At 31.1% G+C, this 18,007-nt stretch overlaps 3 protein-coding genes and 1 long non-coding RNA gene across 7 annotated transcripts; 2 read left to right on the top strand and 2 right to left on the bottom strand.

Moving 5' to 3' along the window:
- Positions 1-712: 712 nt before the first annotated feature.
- Positions 713-1,174, bottom strand: LOC108846971 (putative defensin-like protein 271). Its single transcript, XM_018620146.1, has 2 exons — positions 1,102-1,174; positions 713-867 (listed from the first exon to the last, which is right to left on the bottom strand). The coding sequence occupies exons 1-2, from the start codon at positions 1,172-1,174 to the stop codon at positions 713-715; spliced, it is 228 nt and encodes a 75-aa protein (XP_018475648.1).
- Positions 1,175-5,072: 3,898 nt separating this feature from the next.
- On the bottom strand, positions 5,073-9,936 carry LOC108844778 (uncharacterized). The gene is made up of 8 exons (XM_018618077.2): positions 9,578-9,936; positions 9,240-9,392; positions 9,005-9,147; positions 8,879-8,927; positions 8,628-8,765; positions 5,742-5,822; positions 5,385-5,648; positions 5,073-5,287 (listed from the first exon to the last, which is right to left on the bottom strand). Exons 1-8 carry the CDS (start codon positions 9,797-9,799, stop codon positions 5,225-5,227), a joined length of 1,113 nt encoding a protein of 370 aa, XP_018473579.1. The 5' UTR covers positions 9,800-9,936; the 3' UTR covers positions 5,073-5,224.
- A 1,090-nt stretch (positions 9,937-11,026) lies between these two features.
- Positions 11,027-12,877, top strand: LOC108844306 (uncharacterized). Of its 4 annotated transcripts, none has more exons than XR_008943351.1 (3): positions 11,061-12,237; positions 12,340-12,367; positions 12,710-12,877. It is a non-coding gene; the product is annotated as an uncharacterized LOC108844306 (long non-coding RNA). The 4 variants fall into 4 exon arrangements; XR_008943352.1 differs by having other exon boundaries at positions 11,067-11,379; positions 11,477-12,367; XR_001948430.2 differs by having other exon boundaries at positions 11,070-11,637; positions 11,802-12,367.
- A 3,170-nt stretch (positions 12,878-16,047) lies between these two features.
- On the top strand, positions 16,048-17,056 carry LOC108846416 (uncharacterized). Its single transcript, XM_018619648.2, has one exon. It carries the CDS (start codon positions 16,240-16,242, stop codon positions 16,762-16,764), a length of 525 nt encoding a protein of 174 aa, XP_018475150.1. The 5' UTR covers positions 16,048-16,239; the 3' UTR covers positions 16,765-17,056.
- The last annotated feature ends 951 nt before the right edge of the window (positions 17,057-18,007 follow it).

The raw sequence follows: 18,007 nt of genomic DNA, 5'->3' as shown, positions 1-18,007 counted from the left end.
CCTTATTTATGAATTTTAAAGATTGAATCCTTAACTTTTGGTGGGATCCACTGATTATTCAATTATTTTTTCTCTAAAAATTTCGTCTCAAGGATTTCTATTGCGGGTGTTCTAACACCCAACCATTTCTTGCACAGATTTAATTATGAAGTTATTATTAACCGCGTAAAATCAGATATTAAAAGTCAAACTTAATTATTACATGAATTATAATGGTTTGGCTTATAAAAACTCAGAAATTTTCAATTATATAAGATAATAGAAAAGATTTTCCTCGAGTTAAGACAATTTTTTGGTGAGATAAAGAAAATTCTGTTGAGAATATATTACTTTTGACATTGAAATAGAGAAGATGATTCTTTTCTTTAACAACAATATTCGCTTGTTCTCTTTCATAAACGTTCAGATAACATCGATTTTAGAGATTTTTTTTGTTTTTAAAAATAAACCATTATTTTATTTAATTGTAATTCATCTTTTGTTAGTAATTAATGTTTGATTTTTAAATCTGATTTTGCACAGTCAATAATGATTTTAAAATTAAATCTACGGAAAAAATAGTTAATTATTAAAAGTGATAATTTTAAATAGTTGGAGATTATCGACAGAAAAGAAGTTTGAGATTTAAAAGTTCACTTTCCCATAACTTGACATATATTATTTCATTAGAACCTTTTTGACATTAGTTAACTAGTAGAAAATTCTCAGAATCTCACGATAAAATACAACAACACTGACGACTACCTCCGTAAGGTACACATATAGCATTATTAAAAGGTGGTTTGTTCACTCCACATCTATCATTACAATCTGCTCTCTTTCTACATGGTCCTCTGAAATCACAATCAGACGAAGCATCCATAATTCCTGAATTAGCCACCACAAGTAAATATATATTATATATACATGGTGAGTCATTATTTTAAGTTTCTTGCTAATATGTAAGACACAAATGGTTTTAAGAGAATACTAGAGAATACTAAGAGGAAAAAATGAACTTACGAGTGGATTGAACATCAACGAAGTTTCTTACTAATATGTAAGACACAAATGGTTTTAAGAGAATACTAGAGAATACTAAGAGGAAAAAAATGAACTTACGAGTGGATTGAACATCAACGAAAACTGAAGCAATGACTAGAAGAGCAACAAAGTAAAGCTTTGATGATGCCATCCTAAAGTCAAAAATTAAGCAATATAAAATTGATAGTGATTATTTTATACTCACAACATGAGTTATCTATCTCTGTGGTTATTATATAGCCAAATTTTTAAATGATATATAGTAACTGTAAGACGTTATAAAAAAATATTAACTGCAAATCTTAAAATTTTAAAAGAAAAATCTTCAATTAAAGTTTTGGTGCGTTTTTGGATTGTACATACACCTATGTATAGTAACATATCATTAGAAGTTAATAACAACTAGATTTTGACCCGCCCTTAAAAGGGCGGGTATATTTTTTGTTTGAAATTTTAATTTTTGATATTTTTTTTTCTTTCTGATTATATTTGTATCTGTTTTTATAATCATATTTTTGTATAAATTTTAATCAAAATATTTTTATTAAATAATAGCAATTTAAAAATTGATCTGGTATACGCAAAGGTAAGGCTAGGTTGCCGATCGAACTCGCCCGCTGACCCGCCAACCCACGGATTTTCAATTTTCTTTTGGTTAAAAAATATGATCCGCACAACCTGCAAACAAATAATTTGGTATCCGCTCCACTTAATTTTATGGTTATCCGCGGGATATATATATTTTAAAAATCATTATTTAATTTAATTATTATAAAAAAAATATTTATAATAAAAAACTTATACGTGATTTAAATTTTAAATTATTATTTTTAAATTCCTGTATTTTTTAAAAAGTATTTAAAAAGAACGGATATATTTTTTTGTTTAATATTTTTAAGAAATATATTTTTTATAAAATCCAGGCTGTAACCAGCAATAAACAACAAAATATCGTCCTTTCAACAAACTGCCACATGTCAGTTCGGACTCTTTTGAAAAAGGTTGTGCAACTCTTTATTTGACCAGCCAGTTATTATCTGTGTATTCCTAAAAAATAGTAGTCTTTTCCACCAGTTAGTTGTTGGCGTATTTTTTTTTTCTAAATAAGGTTAAAGTTAAGTAGTTATATTTATATGAGCATATAAGCAGTTGTATATATCTTTTTTTAGTTGGACTCAACTAACACTAATTGGACATGTTCCAAATTTAATAGTATTGATATTCTTTTTATTTTGATTAAAAATTATTTATTAAATATGATTTTCTTAATATATATAATTAACAGAATATTAAAAACAAAATTTCCAAATTCAAAAAAATTGTTCGGTTTTTGGTGCGGATTGAGTATAATTGGTTTTCAGATATAATATTTTAATAACCGTTTCGAATATATAAGCATGTCTAATAGAGTATGAAATTTCGATTTTCGGGTTGAATCCAAATCGGATTTTTTGAATACAAATATTCTTAACTAATTATATTAGGTAACTAATAAGAAAATATAATATATTGTAATATCTATGAACAAAGTTTAAAAATAATTTTTTAAATGCATATAGCAAAAATGTATAGTTATGCAACTTGATATTCAAAATTTTAAAATAAAATTATATACCCACATACATTAATTATATTTAATTTCTAAATAACTAAATATACATACTAAAAATATTATTTATAAACAAAATGACCCAGAAACAATTTTTATCCATAAATTTAAAATTATTTGAATTGTTCTATATTTTTATTCAAACAGTCCGATATTTAAAGTTGGCATAGTTATGTATTTATTTTTATCACAGTTCTTGATACTATGAATATAAATGTTATTAATTGTTATTGATAATATATATAAAAGATGGTATCAGATTATTTGGAAATCAAAGCATATAATAGATGTGTACGTTATTTTTTTTTCCTATTCAAAATAGTGCATCCCTAAATTATAGGAAGTAAATGGGAGGGGAAGTTATAAACTATCACAAGCCACACTATATTACATATATTAAATATTGGCAGTTAATTATTTCAAAAGTAGATTGTAAATAATTAGATCTAACCTTTATTAACTGATCATGTTGAAGAATTAATAGAATAGATTAATTATATTCATTGTCAAATTAGACTATGTACGACGGTTTACCAATTCAACACCCTATTTTTTATCTTTTGACATTACACATCATCTTTTCTTTCTTCCACCTATTTATTCAAGATTCACTTTACTTTCATATGTTACAATAGTTTTGTTTAATAAATTCAACACCCTAAATAATTATTGACTTAGTGGAATTATTAATGAATTTAGAGGTCAAAACTATTATTAATATTTATTTTGCTTAAAATTTTCAAAAATATAAACTTATTAAAATCTGTTAAAAAATCAAACTAAATTTATTAAATAGTATTAACAAAATATATTAAAATGATTAATTTATTTTGTATCCAAATAAAATGAAATAAATCTCTATTTATAGAGTATTAAAAATTAAAAGCTACGATATAAAATAAAATAAAAATAAAAATTATTTAGTATATAAGAAATCATTACAAACAATTAAGATGAAAAACTACATACAAAAAAATAAAAATAACTAATAATTTATCACCACATGTCATTGTCTCTCTCCTCTCTAGGTGATTCAACATATTGAATAAATTCAACACTGATTAATCCACCTCAGTTTCAACACTCTATTCAACAATCTCATTGCATAAATTCAACAGTTGAATTTTGATTTCAACGCCTTCATTGTGGATAGTCTTAGTAAAAATATATAAATATTCATTATTCAATACAAATATATATTTTACTAAAACTGAAATACTTTTTTGGTAGTTACAGATTTGGATTTCCTTTTATTTACATATTTAACCATTGTCTTTTAAATAAATTAAATATTCCCAAATTATTTTGAGGTCATATCTAGTATTCAGAGTTTACCTCGATTTATTACCGTTCTCACGGTCTGCACCGAAACAGTGCTTTACCCTTAAATGTCCAGTCAACTGCTGCGCCTTAACATATTTTGAAGGTCACATCATTTAAAATTAATATATTCTGAAAACTGAGATAATTTTTGGCAATTCCTGTAGACTTTTTATTTACAGAGTTACCAATTGCATTTAGAATAAATTAAATTCTTCTTTTAATATATTTTTATAGATTTTACCACAATATTTAAAATCAAATTAAAATAATTAATTACATCCAAAACTTATCTAACCAGATCAATATTCATATATTGACCGTTAATTATTTTAATTAAACTAGTACTATGTTATTAGGGGTTATAACAAAATTATGGTTTTTGTTTTTTGTGGTTAAAATAAAAACACAAAACAAAAATATGGTATATATTATGTAAAACAATACTTATATATAGTATTACCTTATTTAGTTTAGTTAAATATAAATATTTTAAGAGTACAATTTCAAGAAAACAAAATATCATAAAATTAATAATAACTCATAGAAAACTAATGCAAAAAAATTAAACTATTAGTATGTTGTTTTATTTTTAAATAAATAAATAAAAAGCAAGAAATTAATATATGTATAGTACAATTACATCAAATTGCATCAAATTATAAACTTTAAATATAATATTATGTGTAAATAAAAATATTATTATCAAGCATCTATATTATAAAATAATATATTCTACTGTAAATGTAATTTATAAAACATAAAAAAGTATATATACGTGCGTTTTACAAAATCAGTGGGTTGTGAATTCACGTTAAATCAAACATACGCGTAGAAACACGGATGGATGCATGCACTTATTACTATTTAAAAAGTAATTTTTTTTTTTGTAACAGAAAAGTAAATTTTATTTGACAATATTAGTAATATCATAACATTTTAATTCTATATTACACCTAGTTAAAATTATTTTAAGATTTGACATAAATTTGATATAAAACTTTTTATATCTATGTCAAAATCTGAACCGAACCTGAATGAAGCCCATCAAGAGCTGGGGTGATGAATCTTCGAATGATAGAAGTAAAAAGAACAAACAATCTTGAGATTCTGTCGTCTATGCAGTGTTGGCCCTTTCTCATCAACTGAAACTTAGATAAAGATATCACAACGTCTATCGTCGTGCCAAGTGTTACATAAAAAATCCAGTACAAAACTTTTAACTGCAAACTTGTAAAAACACCAGAGAGAGAAAAAGAGAGAACGTGTGTCTCAAGCACTTATGTTTTCAACACTGGCGGTTTTATCTACTCTCTTGAATATCCCTGCAATCACCTGGCGTTTGAAAACACACACACACACACAACTTTAGACGAAGCAAGAAGAAACTTCAAGCTATAAATTGGACAACGAGGCTAGACAAAACATATACCTTTCCAGGTCCCAGTTCATAGCTGCTCTTAAGTCCTTTGGATAATAGAGTCTTCACCGTTGTCTCCCACTGGACTGGAGACGTCACCTGGCGTGCAAGTATCTTCTTGATTGTGTCTGGATCTGCATGAGGCTGTGCATCGACATTGGAGATCACTGGGATCCTTGGACTTCTGATCTCCGTTTCCGCCAATGCAGCTTCTAATCTCGACACTGCTGGTTCCATGAAACTTGTGTGGAAAGCACCCGCAACAGCTAGACGAACCTACACACCACAACCATCATGTTTCTTTTTATAACCTCAACGAAGAAGGGCATAACAATAAGATAATGGTAGAGACAGAGAAAGAGAAGATACCGTCATTCGAGCCTTGAAAGACTTGGCTTTGGATTCAACAACTTCGATTCCTTTAAGACCTCCAGATACTGCGTAGTTACCCTGTAAAAACAATGGAATGCAGACCTCCAGAATCTGAGTTCTTTTCGGTGTACTGAAGAAGATTGCAGATCTTTAGAAGAAGAAGTTTCTGAAGAGGAAGTTCGTAAAGTGTTATTTGCAATGCCAAATAACAAGTCTCCGGGTCCAGACGGTTATCCTGCTGAATTTTTTAAAACTACTTGGCCAGTTCTTGAGAAAGACTTCACTGTGGCAGTACAATCAGTGTTCAGATTTGGATTTCTTCCTAAAGGAATAAATTCCACTATATTGGCTCTGATTCCGAAGAAACAGGATTCTATGGAGATGAAAGATTACCGCCCGATAGCATGTTGTAACGTTCTCTATAAGGTGGTCTCAAAAATATTGGCTAATCGGTTGAAGAAGTTGTTACCAAGAATCATCTTAGAGAATCAGTCTGCATTTGTGCAAGGGAGGCTTCTCATGGAAAATGTTCTTTTGGCTTCAGAACTTGTCAAAGATTACCATAAGGAGATTGTTTCTCCAAGGTGTGTTATGAAGATTGACATATCTAAAGCATTTGATTCAGTCCAATGGGAGTTTGTATTGCATAGTTTGCGTGCTCTGGGATTTCCTGAAAAATATGTTCACTGGATTCAGTTGTGCATAGCGAGTCCGTCTTTCTCGGTTCAAGTTAATGGGGACCTTGCAGGTTACTTTCAGAGTTCAAGAGGGCTTAGACAGGGATGTTCTCTCTCTCCATATCTCTTCGTTTTGTGTATGAATGTTCTTTCATGGAAGATTAACAAGGCTGTCGATGAGAGGAAATTCAAATTTCATCCTGGCTGTAGTAAACTCTCGCTCACACATCTTTGCTTTGCTGATGACTTAATGGTATTTGTTGAAGGTTCGAGAGAGTCAGTACAAGGCGCTCTTGCTGTCTTTGAGGATTTTGAAATCTGGTCGGGCCTAAGTATAAGCTTGGAGAAGTCAACAATATATATGGCGGGTGTTTCTGAGTTAGAGAAGAGAAGCATCTTATCAAATTTCAAATTTGCTGAAGGAACTCTCCCAGTACGTTATTTAGGACTTCCGCTTATGACTAAGGTAATGAGTAAGCAAGACTATCTCCCACTTCTGGAACAGTTAAGAAGGAAAATCAGTTCTTGGACTTGTCGGTTCCTATCTTATGCGGGAAGACTTCAGTTACTATGCTCCATTCTGATTAGCGTAGTAAATTTTTGGATCTCTGTTTTTAGACTGCCAAGTGGGTGTATTAAGGAGATAGAGCAAATTTGTTCTGCATTTTTATGGACAGGGCCAGTGTTGGGAACTTCTAATGCAAAGGTTGCTTGGAATGATGTTTGCACTAAGAAGAGTGAAGGTGGGTTGGGAGTTCGTAAGTTAAAAGAAGTAAATAAAGTTTATGGTCTGAAACTTATTTGGAGGATGCTTTCGGGTTCGTCTTTATGGGGTAATTGGATTCAAACTTACCTTCTGAAAGGGAAAAGCTTCTGGGAAATCAATGTTAAAACGCAGGCGGGTTCTTGGATGTGGAGAAAAATGCTTAAGCTAAGGGATCTGGCTAAAACGTTTCATAAGATTAACTTGGGGAATGGTAGGCACACTTCCTTTTGGTTTGATAACTGGTCTGAAAAGGGTGTGTTAGCGGACTTATTGGGGGACAGAGGAATCATAGATATGGGTGTGAATAGGAATGCGACAGTGGAAGAGGCTGTGTTGAGCGTACGTAGAAGAAGACACCGCACAAGAGTTTTAAATGATTTGGAGGAAGAGCTTTTATCTGTTAAGAGTTCTCTCAGTGTGGAAAGAAGTGATACAGATCTTTGGAGGAGAAGAACGGGTTATAAAGAGAAGTTCTCTACTCGTGAGACTTGGGAGATAATAAGAGAGACTAGAGTTGAGTGTCCTTGGGTGAAGGGTGTGTGGTTTGCCCAAGCTACACCAAAATACACTTTCATAACCTGGCTCTCTGTTCGAAACAGATTGTCAACAATGGATAGAGTGGCTTACTGGAGTCAAGGAGTAGACTCTACTTGTGTACTCTGTAAAGTAGAGCAAGAAACAAGGGACCATCTCTTTTTTGAATGCTCATATACTGCTCAGATTTGGGAGAGTATAGCTAAAGGTATTTTGGGTAATGCGTTTACTAAGAATTGGTCTGAGATTATTAGGATCATTAACGATCCTTCTTGGGAGAAGAAGCGACTGTTCTGCATTCGTTATGCATTTCAAGTGGTGTTATATTCAGTTTGGAGAGAAATAAATAAGCTTCGTCATGGTGATAAGCTTATTCCTTTGCCGATGCTTCTAAAGCTCATTGATAAAGGTATTAGGAATAAAATCAGCTTGATGCAGAAGATGAGAGTGAAGGGTATGGAGGAGCTAATGCAACTTTGGTTCAATACTAGATTGTAATTAGGTTTTTTTTTTCTTGTTTAAGAAGTGTTTGTGTGCTGTTGAGTATGTCCCTAGCTATGGGGTTCTTACTCTTTTTCCCCCATTAGAGTTTTGTCCCATTTGGGTTTTCTTTAATGAGGGTTTTAATGAGGAGAATCTCATGGCATTTCCAAACTAGACTTGTTTCTCATGGTCTAGTTTGAGGGGGTTTGGGGTAATTGTTGGTGAGTTTGAGAGTTGGAGTTGTTTAGTTTCTTTTTAACTTGTTGCACAAGTAAACAGTATGCATTAGATTGTATTAAGGCTTTTTTGAATAAATTTAACATTCATTCAAAAAAAAAAAAAAAAAAACAATGGAATGCGAACAAAATGATTTTCTAGAATCCAAAATGACTTCATGGAGGATATATATAATAATATCATTACCGGACATAAGTAATTTGCGATCTGAACTTTGTCAGCTTCATCTACTTCCTGATTTGCTGCATCACATAGCTGCTGAACTTTTTCTGAGTCCAGCCCTATGATACTAACCATGGCACTCTTAGCAGCATCCGCAGCAGCCTTAAAAAAAGGCATTTAATTAATTACAAACTAATTGATCAAACAGCTGTTCAGCCTAATAAACTTGACATAATCAATATGCAGAATATACGTTTAATAAAATCTATTTTTACCTGCATGGCTTCTCCTCTAAGTTTTACAAGCTTTAGCCCATCCTCAAAGCTTGAGAATTTAAAAGTAGAAACGTAAGGAAACAAGTGAAGACACACAAGAGAAAGTGTTGTAAGAACAACTAAAACCTGAAGGCGCCAGCAAAAGCCAGAGCAGTGTACTCTCCCAAACTGAGACCACAGGTCACATCAACAGAGTTAACGATCTGTTGGCCGCCTTCACGAACACGGAGCAATTCAACTGCTGCTAAACTTGTAACGTAGATAGCAGGCTTAGAAAAAAAAAAGGAAAAACCTATTAATAAACTTAAACAATTAGTTCTGCTAGATATAATAGAAGAATGTGACAAAGAAAGATGTGAACCTGGCTTATGACAGTGGAATCAAGCTTCTCTTTAGGTCCATTAACACAAATGTCGAGAAGATCATACCCCAAGATATGGTTAGCTTTGTTATACAACTCTCCAGCTGCTGCAACACTCTGTGCCTCCTTGCCCATCCCTACTGCTTGAGCTCCCTGAGATGTTTAGCAAATTTTCATTTCATTACACGACAGCTTTCCAGATACATTGTCTGATTAAAACCGAATTAAAACCAATTTAATCTCTAAATGTGGAATAAAAACAGTTTGTATAGTAGAATGCTAAAGTCTGGGCCTTTGGTAGTTTTTTTCAATCTGATTCCGGTTTAATTGGAGATTACCTGACCGGGAAATAGAAAAGCAGAGGTGGGTTTGTAGTCGGCGAACAAAGAGTCGTTGACAGTAGTGTGAGAAGCAGCGGAGACGGTCATGGAGAGTCTGGATCGGGTGAGATTCTTGATGGAGAATCCGAGGGAGGAGGCATTTCTGGAGGAGGAGGAGGAGAGGTTGTTGAGAGATACGGAAGGGAGGAGCAAGGAAGAGGAGGAGGAGGCTGTGGCCATGGTGGTAGCGGAGGGAAGCGTGCGCAGGATCAAGAGAGTGAGGGGTGCGTGTGCGTAGGATAGTACGGTGAAGCAGTGTGTATTCTTTTAAGAAAGACTTAAAAGCGGAGTTAACGAGGATGGTACATTGAGGAAGTTGAGAATATCAAACCTACCCAACCGTTTTTTTGTTTTCTTATATTATTAATGATTATATATCAAAATGGCTAGTAAAGGTTAATTTGGTAGATATTTATAGTAGAGTATGTTTAAATCTTTGTTCATATTCTCCAATTCAACCCGGTTTTGGATTCGTCATCTTTTAGTCTGCAGTCTGACAAACAAGGACCAATTAGAACTAGGCCAATCGATTCATAAAAGTAACATATTCGTAAGCCATAACAAAATGCAAAACGGAAGTTTGTAACTGGAACGGGAGAACAGACGTTGATTCATTGAACCGTTTTGACCCAAAAAAAATATTAGCTATATACTTTACATACGTTTTATTTTTCTAGTGTTATCTAGCAGTGTGATCATGATTCATTACATTATAGAAAAATGATAAGCAACCATATTAAAGTACCTAATAGGTTTTCTGTTAGCATTAGTACAAAGTACAAATACAGCTGCCCCAACTTACGGCAGGTTTGATTTAAATAATGCAGTAAATTAGTATAATGTACAATCGACTGATTCCTACGTGAAAAAATATAATTCCGATTGGAAAATTGATTGCTCGCATTAACTGGTTTACAAATCTACAAAACAAAAACTAAAACAAAGAAAAAAAACTCGATCTCAATTCTGTCTTGACGATCTTAGACTTAAGACCATTGACCCTTTTCACAGACTATTTCACCTCATAATTAATTACTCCCTCTATTTAAAAAATCATTGAACATTTTTAATACAAAATATTACATTTTAGAATTTCAATGTAAATTATAAATATTTCAACTTAATATAAATTACAAACTGTATTAATTTTGTAAATAATAAAATTGTATCTTAGATAATATCAGTGAAATAGATATAATCAATGAAAATATATATATTAATTATTTTTAATCTGTGTGAAAATATCAAAATGACATTTTAGAAAACAAATGGAGAGAGTATGTGATCAACTGTGGTTGGAAGAATTGTCCTGTCCAATTGAGGCAAAAGACAGACTTGGCTCACGTTCTTCAATTAATTGACCCTTTTAATTAGTTTCTTACTTAATTAAGTTTCAATCATAAGTAAAGACCAAAAGAATCTTGTGGCACTCACGAGGCTTATTCATTTATACTAGAAAGTAAATTAAAAAAAAAAATTCTTAATTAATCAATTTCGGTGCTGCACGTACATAGTCGGTGCCTGAAACCTCCGTGCTACGAAGCTTCCTCTTACGTCCTTTTGGGGTATTAAGAGCATCATTATCGCGGTTGCTAATCAAGGTTGCTTATGTTAGTTGTGATTAAAAATAAAGGGAAATTACCTTTTAATAGAAACAACGTTGCTTAATCAAGCAATGGAAAAGACGACGCTTAAGGGACACGCGTCCTTCTCTCTCTTATCTCTCCTCTGTTCTTCTTCGCTGGTGTGAATCATCTCCGGTATCATCAATCTTCAATTTCGTTTTACTTTCTCTTCTGCAGTGATTAATTCTCAGATTTTGGATGATGAAATCTAACAAAAGATCTATAGCTTCAGCTTCCCACTCCGGTCAGATTCAGCAAGGTGGAGCTTGTAATGCCCGACGGATATCCAGAAGATGGCCTCGTATGTTTTCAACAACAGCTACTTGAAGAACGGACTCGCTGACGAGGCTTGTAGCTTCAACAACAACACTGCTCTCACTTCCATAAATTCCAGTAAGTAAAGGTCTTTTTTTGTTTAAAAATTGATACTTTTTTTTTGAATTGAATGTAAAATTTATTCAGAACAAAAAAAAACTTTGTTTGTGTTTACAACTTGTATTTAATCTCTATTTTCTAGTTGAGTACTAAAACAAGAGATCTTTTATGTTGAGAACCAGAGAAGCCAGTAGCTTAAGCTGTTACAGCGAACCAACTTTGTAGCCCTTTGTCATATCTTCCATTCTTCAGCGTCTGCAGAGATAGGAGACGGATCGACAACTGGAAAACATACTTAGTGATGAAGTTCGTGAGATGATCACGAGTAGAGTCTGAGATTATCTCCATGATTCCATTTCACTCAGCTGTGAAATATGTGCCTAGAAGTCCTCGGGTAAGTGATGTCCAAATTTGCAGAGAGTAGGGGCATGAATAGAACAAATGGTCTCGTGTCTCAACTGGATCTTGGCAGAAGCTGCAACCCATGTTGATACCAGAACTCCACTTGGCCATTCTTTCTCCTGTTGAAAGCCGGTTATGAACTGCAAGCCATGCGCAGAATGCATAGCGAGGAGTTGCGTGGGCAAACCAAATACTTCTATGCCAAGTTACCTCAGGGTGAGGGGACCGTAGATAGTTCCAAGTTTCTTTTGTCCGAAATCTTGACTTAAAAATTGATACTTTGGAATCATCATTCAGTGTGTGTGTGTGTGTTTTCAGGTCAAGGAACTTGTAGATACCATCCAAGGTACAGCGTTTGAGTGATGTTTCATACTGCTTTGTAAATCAATAGGAAGTTTGTAGTGGTATGAAAGATAGTGTGTTGATTTGAATCCTTTTAAAGTTTCTTTTTTTTTTTATTATGTTCATCGATTTCTTTAGAAGGAGCAAATGTTGTTTTGAGTATGAGTGAAGTTAGTGATAGGTTTGGTTCTTGGATTGTTCGATAACATGAACATGATTGAAAGTATTTGACTTTTACTTGTGTGTGCTGCTTTGTTCTCAGATAATTCACATACTTGTTTCATTTTTTTCTGTATTCTTGCGTAACTTAACTAATATACTTTGTAAACACTCATGGATGTTGCAGTAAGAGAGTGAGCAATGGTCGAGTCGCGGATATACTTTGTATTCTTGCATCACGGGTCTTTTGTCAACTTGTGTAGTGTTTTGTAATCTTGTGTAGTGTCACGGATAAACAATGTTAAATTTTTTTTTTCTTAAGCACCCTTAAATAAACAACTACCATTGAAGAACATTTAATTAGAGGTTGCTTAAGATAATTGCTTAACACTTATTTATTATAAAAAAATGATTAAGCACCCCATTAGAATGGTTGGGTTAATGATGCTCTAATCATTTGAAGAATAGGTTAACCAAAGCCTTTAATACATAGTTTCAAAACAAAAACAAAAAAAAAACCCTTTATATAAGCATCGTTAGATTCATGGAGAATATACTAAAGGAAATTAACGCCTCGAGATCGAGAGTCATAACTCATAAATGCAATTAATATCCTGAAAATGGGAGAATTATGAGCTCTAGATAGATTCCTACTCGTACATTTTGGTACATAGCATGACTTTTCTATCTTTTTGTGACAGCGTCATAGTTAATATCGAATTTTATAACGTGCTACAAATTTTACTTTGATTTAACTAAGGGTAAGGATGTCGGAAGGACGAGACCCGAACAACTAATCCTCTGGAGATCTATCTATATGTGACAAGTAAACCCGGTTACTTTGCATGTAAATAGAGATTCACATAACTTACCTGCCTAAAGAACTAGTAGTTTTACATTGGAGAAGAATCAATCTTTAGCATAGATTAACAGAGCGACTTCAATCTAATGAAAAACCATTAGACTACCATGATGTAACTAATTTACTACTATTCTACATGACGTAGTTCATATCTTTCTTTTTTGTTTTTTCAAGATGGAACATGTGATATTTTTAGGGATTGGCCTCAGTAGCCAAAAAAATTAAGCAGATATGCAACTAAAAACCTCATCCGCTATTATTAGAATATATACTATATTACTCTTAATTGCCAGTTAATAAGTGTGTGCACTTTTTCTTCTTCGGTTATTATCACCATCACTATTTCTTTCGATCCACCATTACTTTATGTTCAAAACAATTTCAATCATTTGGGTCTATCTATCACCATATTTATTGTCATCATTTCTTTTACTTATTAACCAAATCTATAATCTTCGTTTACATTAATTTTTTTCTTGCAATTATAGACATTTCAAAATTTGAATAATACGTACTATACTATTTGTTTGTTGTTATTCTATTTTAATAACACTTCATACTATGTATTATTTGTATATTTTTATATATGAGTTAGAGTTTATATTTCATTTTATGGTTTAGTAATTATGTACTATATTGCTAAGTTTTCCGCCGTAAAAATTATGTTTTATGCTATTTTGTTAATTTTGAACATACATATACATAGTATAATATATGTAAACCATTTTCTAATTTCATTAATATGAACTGTACCATTTACTGTGTTCTATTATATTTATATAATACCAACATAATCACTATTATCACTCTAACAATATTTTTTATTTTTCATTTAAGTGGCAGACTCTTAATATGTTATCTCTTCAACCGGTTTATCAAAAGTACAAAACCGGAAGGAAAATAAGAAAATGTTAGAAGATCTAATCACATCAACAACAACATTGCATTCTTAATTTTGCTCTCAAAAATGACTATTATACAAATCAATTCATATCTTTTATGTAGAGTATTTAATCGGTTCAGTTATTATACATGATTGGTCTGGCTATTTTTATTGTGTGTACTTTAGATTGTATGATTTTTTGGTATTCAAACCCCATTAACTTTAAATAGACTAAGATAGATGTTGTTAAATATACTAAAGCGTTGTTAATTTGACAATAATAAATCTAATATTTTTTTGGAATTGCTTGGATTAAGATTGGTTGAAATATATATATTAAGATCAATATTAAAAAAATAGAAAATAAGATGAAGTATTGATAGGTTTGGAGTTGAATAATCAAACCAAACACACAATCTATTTTATTTTGTAAATATTTTTTGTTATTTATTCAATTTTATAAAAACTTAATAAAAATAAAAATTTACGACTAAACTAAAAATATTAAGAAAATATCATTTTAGTAATGACATATTATTGTATTTTTAGTTATTACAATATCTGAATTTATGTTATCTTAGTTATGTAACTATGTATAATAGTTTTAGTTCATTAAAGCTATTAGTTTATGTTAATAATAATATTTTCTTATTTAGTTTATTAAAAATATATGTTTACAGAAAACTTAAATCTAGTAATTTTAGTATCTATAGATTATGTTTCAAAAAAATTGTTCTTAATATTATTTTTCTTTTTGTGAACTTTCCTTTTTAGGGAATCAATTATATATATATAGTATTATATTTTTTAACATTTCCTTTTCTAGATATGTTATCTGGAAACCAATTTTAACAGAAATATAATATAAAATTAAAATTTAATTTAGAAAAATTATCTCAAATAACATCTATTATGTTGTTTGGGATTATGTTTACAGGGGGATTAAATATTTTAAATAGGAATCTTATTATATATGAAATTTCTTTTTTCTATGAAATCAAATTTATATATTTATAATATGACCACGTTTTACATTTTATAAATATTAACTTTTTATATATGTGAACTGAAAACCAATATAAAGAAAAAAACTAAGGTTAAAATTGAAACTACATATATTATAAAAAGATGAAAATGGTAATAATAACATTAATTATATTTTTTATAATGCATTAAGGATATCACTATAATTAATCATTCTAAAAATTAATGTGAGAAGCGGTAGATAAAAATTGACTTTTCAAATAATAGTACAAAAATAAATGTTAATATATCTAGTAAACTAATAGTGTTTTGCGTATAAAAGCTAAAATTAAACCGCCTTTTATTAAAATAAATTATTTTGTAATTTCAAATTGCCTGAAGATGCAATAATATGCTGGGGTCAGCAATTATCTGTAACGAATTCATTATTGGATAAAGCATGTGTGTTTTGGTATAACTAAGTAGTTTGGTATAGAAAATAGGATAATTCTAAATTGCTATTTATTTTTGATTAGTTCGAAAATAATCATATGGCTTGACACCTTCGGTTATTAATCAAATGATAAATTCATAATGGTTTTCAGTATCAAAAGATTAGACAGCTAGACATTAAAACCAGAAAAAAATTAGGTATTGAGTCTATGACCAATGGAAAGGATATGTCATGTGTACCCTATTTATTTTTGTGGTTAGATAGGTACATTAATTGAGTGGAAAAAGATAGTATAAAAATGAACACTAATAGAAGGCCTGCTTAATTTAATAAAAAGAAGGAAGGCCATTTCAGTCAGTAAAACAGCCGTATACGTATGGACAAGCAGTCAAGCAACCTTAATGAATGGCTTTTGTTCATTCGCTCTATATATATAACATGGTCTTCCTCGCAAAGACAACATACAACAACAACAAAAACAAATTTAAATATTTACCAATCTTTTTTTTTTTGTTCTATTAAGAAAACTTTAGCGATTTGTTAGCAAAAAAAGAAATGGGAAACAGTTTACGGTGTTGTTTAGCTTGTGTACTTCCATGTGGAGCTTTAGATTTGATCCGCATCGTACATCTCAACGGCCATGTTGACGAGATCACTCATCCGATGACCGCAGGCGAGATCCTTCAGGCGAATCCTAACCATGTCTTAAGCACACCATGTTCGCAAGGAGTTGTTCGTAAGATCTTGATCTTGTCTCCCGAATCTGAGCTTAAGCGTGGAAGCATCTATTTTCTTATACCGGATACTTCATTGCCGGAGAAGAAGAAGACAAAGAAGAAAAAGGAACTCCAACGTCAGAAAAAGAGCCCTGAAAACCCCAATGAGATTAAAAGTGTGAGTACTAGTAAGGATCTTGATTTGACGTTGTGTGAGAAATATTTGGAAGCTGTTATGTTATCTTCGTCGAAGAAATGTTGTCCGGCCGGTAAAGAAAATCGTCACCGCCGGAGACATAGTCGGTCGGCGTCGGTGTCTCTGTGGCGGCCTCAACTTGCTAGCATCTCTGAGGATCTTAACTAGTGTTTTTTTTTCCTTCTTCGTTAATTCTGTCTTTATTTTCTTAACTCTTTTTAATCCGGAAATCGGATTTTATTAACATCCCAATATTTTCATTTTTTTTTTCAAAAAGAAAAGTTATACTAATTTGGATAAGGTCTATGTTAAATCGATGATCTAACTTCAGTCGTTTGTGGCAGAGGACAAACTCATATAATCTTTATATAAAACACTAGGCATCTGTAATTGGACCTTAGGACAGGAATCGATTTGTAGTACAATTAAGAATGAAAATTTGAAAATATTAAACATGTTTCTTAACGTGAACCAGGTACTAATAGGGTTAGTAAATCGTGTGTGGGTCAAAAGATTAATACTACATCCGTTTCAAAATAATATATATTTTAGAATATTCACACATATTAAAAAAATAAAATTTTGATCATAATAACATTATTTTCCGTTATTAACTATTCCCTCTGTTTTTTAAAGATACATATTCTAGACTTTTCACATATATTAATAAATCACATTAAAAATGCATTGATTTTTGTGAATAACAATTTTTCATAATATTTAACTAATAAAAATCCAATAAACACAATTAATTTTCTTGAAGTTAACAGATTTTCATTAAATAATACATTGAAAAAGTAAAAAATGTTTCTTTTTAAAACAAATTTTTTTCCTAGAACATGGATCTTTAAAAAACAGAAGGAGTATTTTTTACAATTTTTAATCAATCAAAATTGAGTAGACATAATTAATGTCTTCGAAATTCACAATTTATCATTGAAATATATAAAATATTTATCTTTTAGAAATAAATACCTTTTCTAAAATGTAGATATTTTGAAATGGATGGAGTAGTTAAAAAATATTTGGGTTGAGACGAAGTGATTAATAGTTAATTAATGTCAACGAATAATTGAAAGATGTGGGGCATTTAAAGAAAATTAAACTGAAACTGGATCGAAGTACGAGACCAATTAGCTCTATTATAAACTTGACGACTTTTTAAACTGCATGTTCAGCTGTTATACAACGTATTTAGACCTACTTGTTTTGTTTTAAAGTTTCGGTGGTCAAGTATAAATATTATTTTGAATCTTTGATTAACAATGTGAACTCAAGTCGGCTAATTAAGGGTTTTAAAAAAGAGTGGACCGATCATGCAGGTTGTCACATGAAAACAAAGCCATGTAGGCATGTAGGCGGACCAATCGAAAAGCCCTTTTAAAGCTGAAACTTTTTTTTTGTCATCTTC

Source organism: Raphanus sativus, chromosome 3, assembly GCF_000801105.2.
Source record: "Raphanus sativus cultivar WK10039 chromosome 3, ASM80110v3, whole genome shotgun sequence".
Lineage (NCBI taxonomy): Eukaryota > Viridiplantae > Streptophyta > Magnoliopsida > Brassicales > Brassicaceae > Raphanus > Raphanus sativus.
The sequence above is the reverse complement of the archived record's forward strand: the minus strand, read 5'-3'. Positions and strand labels throughout refer to the sequence as shown.

Coding starts and splice junctions, on each gene's coding strand:
- LOC108846971 (XM_018620146.1), bottom strand. CDS start 1,174: ATGGCATCATCAAAGCTTTACTTTGTTGCTCTTCTAGTCATTGCTTCA. Junction 868..1,101: donor CGTTGATGTTCAATCCACTC/GTAAGTTCATTT, acceptor TGGCTAATTCAG/GAATTATGGATGCTTCGTCT.
- LOC108844778 (XM_018618077.2), bottom strand. CDS start 9,799: ATGGCCACAGCCTCCTCCTCCTCTTCCTTGCTCCTCCCTTCCGTATCT. Junction 9,148..9,239: donor ATTCCACTGTCATAAGCCAG/GTTCACATCTTT, acceptor TTTTTTTCTAAG/CCTGCTATCTACGTTACAAG. Junction 5,649..5,741: donor CTTTCAAGGCTCGAATGACG/GTATCTTCTCTT, acceptor TGTGGTGTGTAG/GTTCGTCTAGCTGTTGCGGG.
- LOC108846416 (XM_018619648.2), top strand. CDS start 16,240: ATGGGAAACAGTTTACGGTGTTGTTTAGCTTGTGTACTTCCATGTGGA.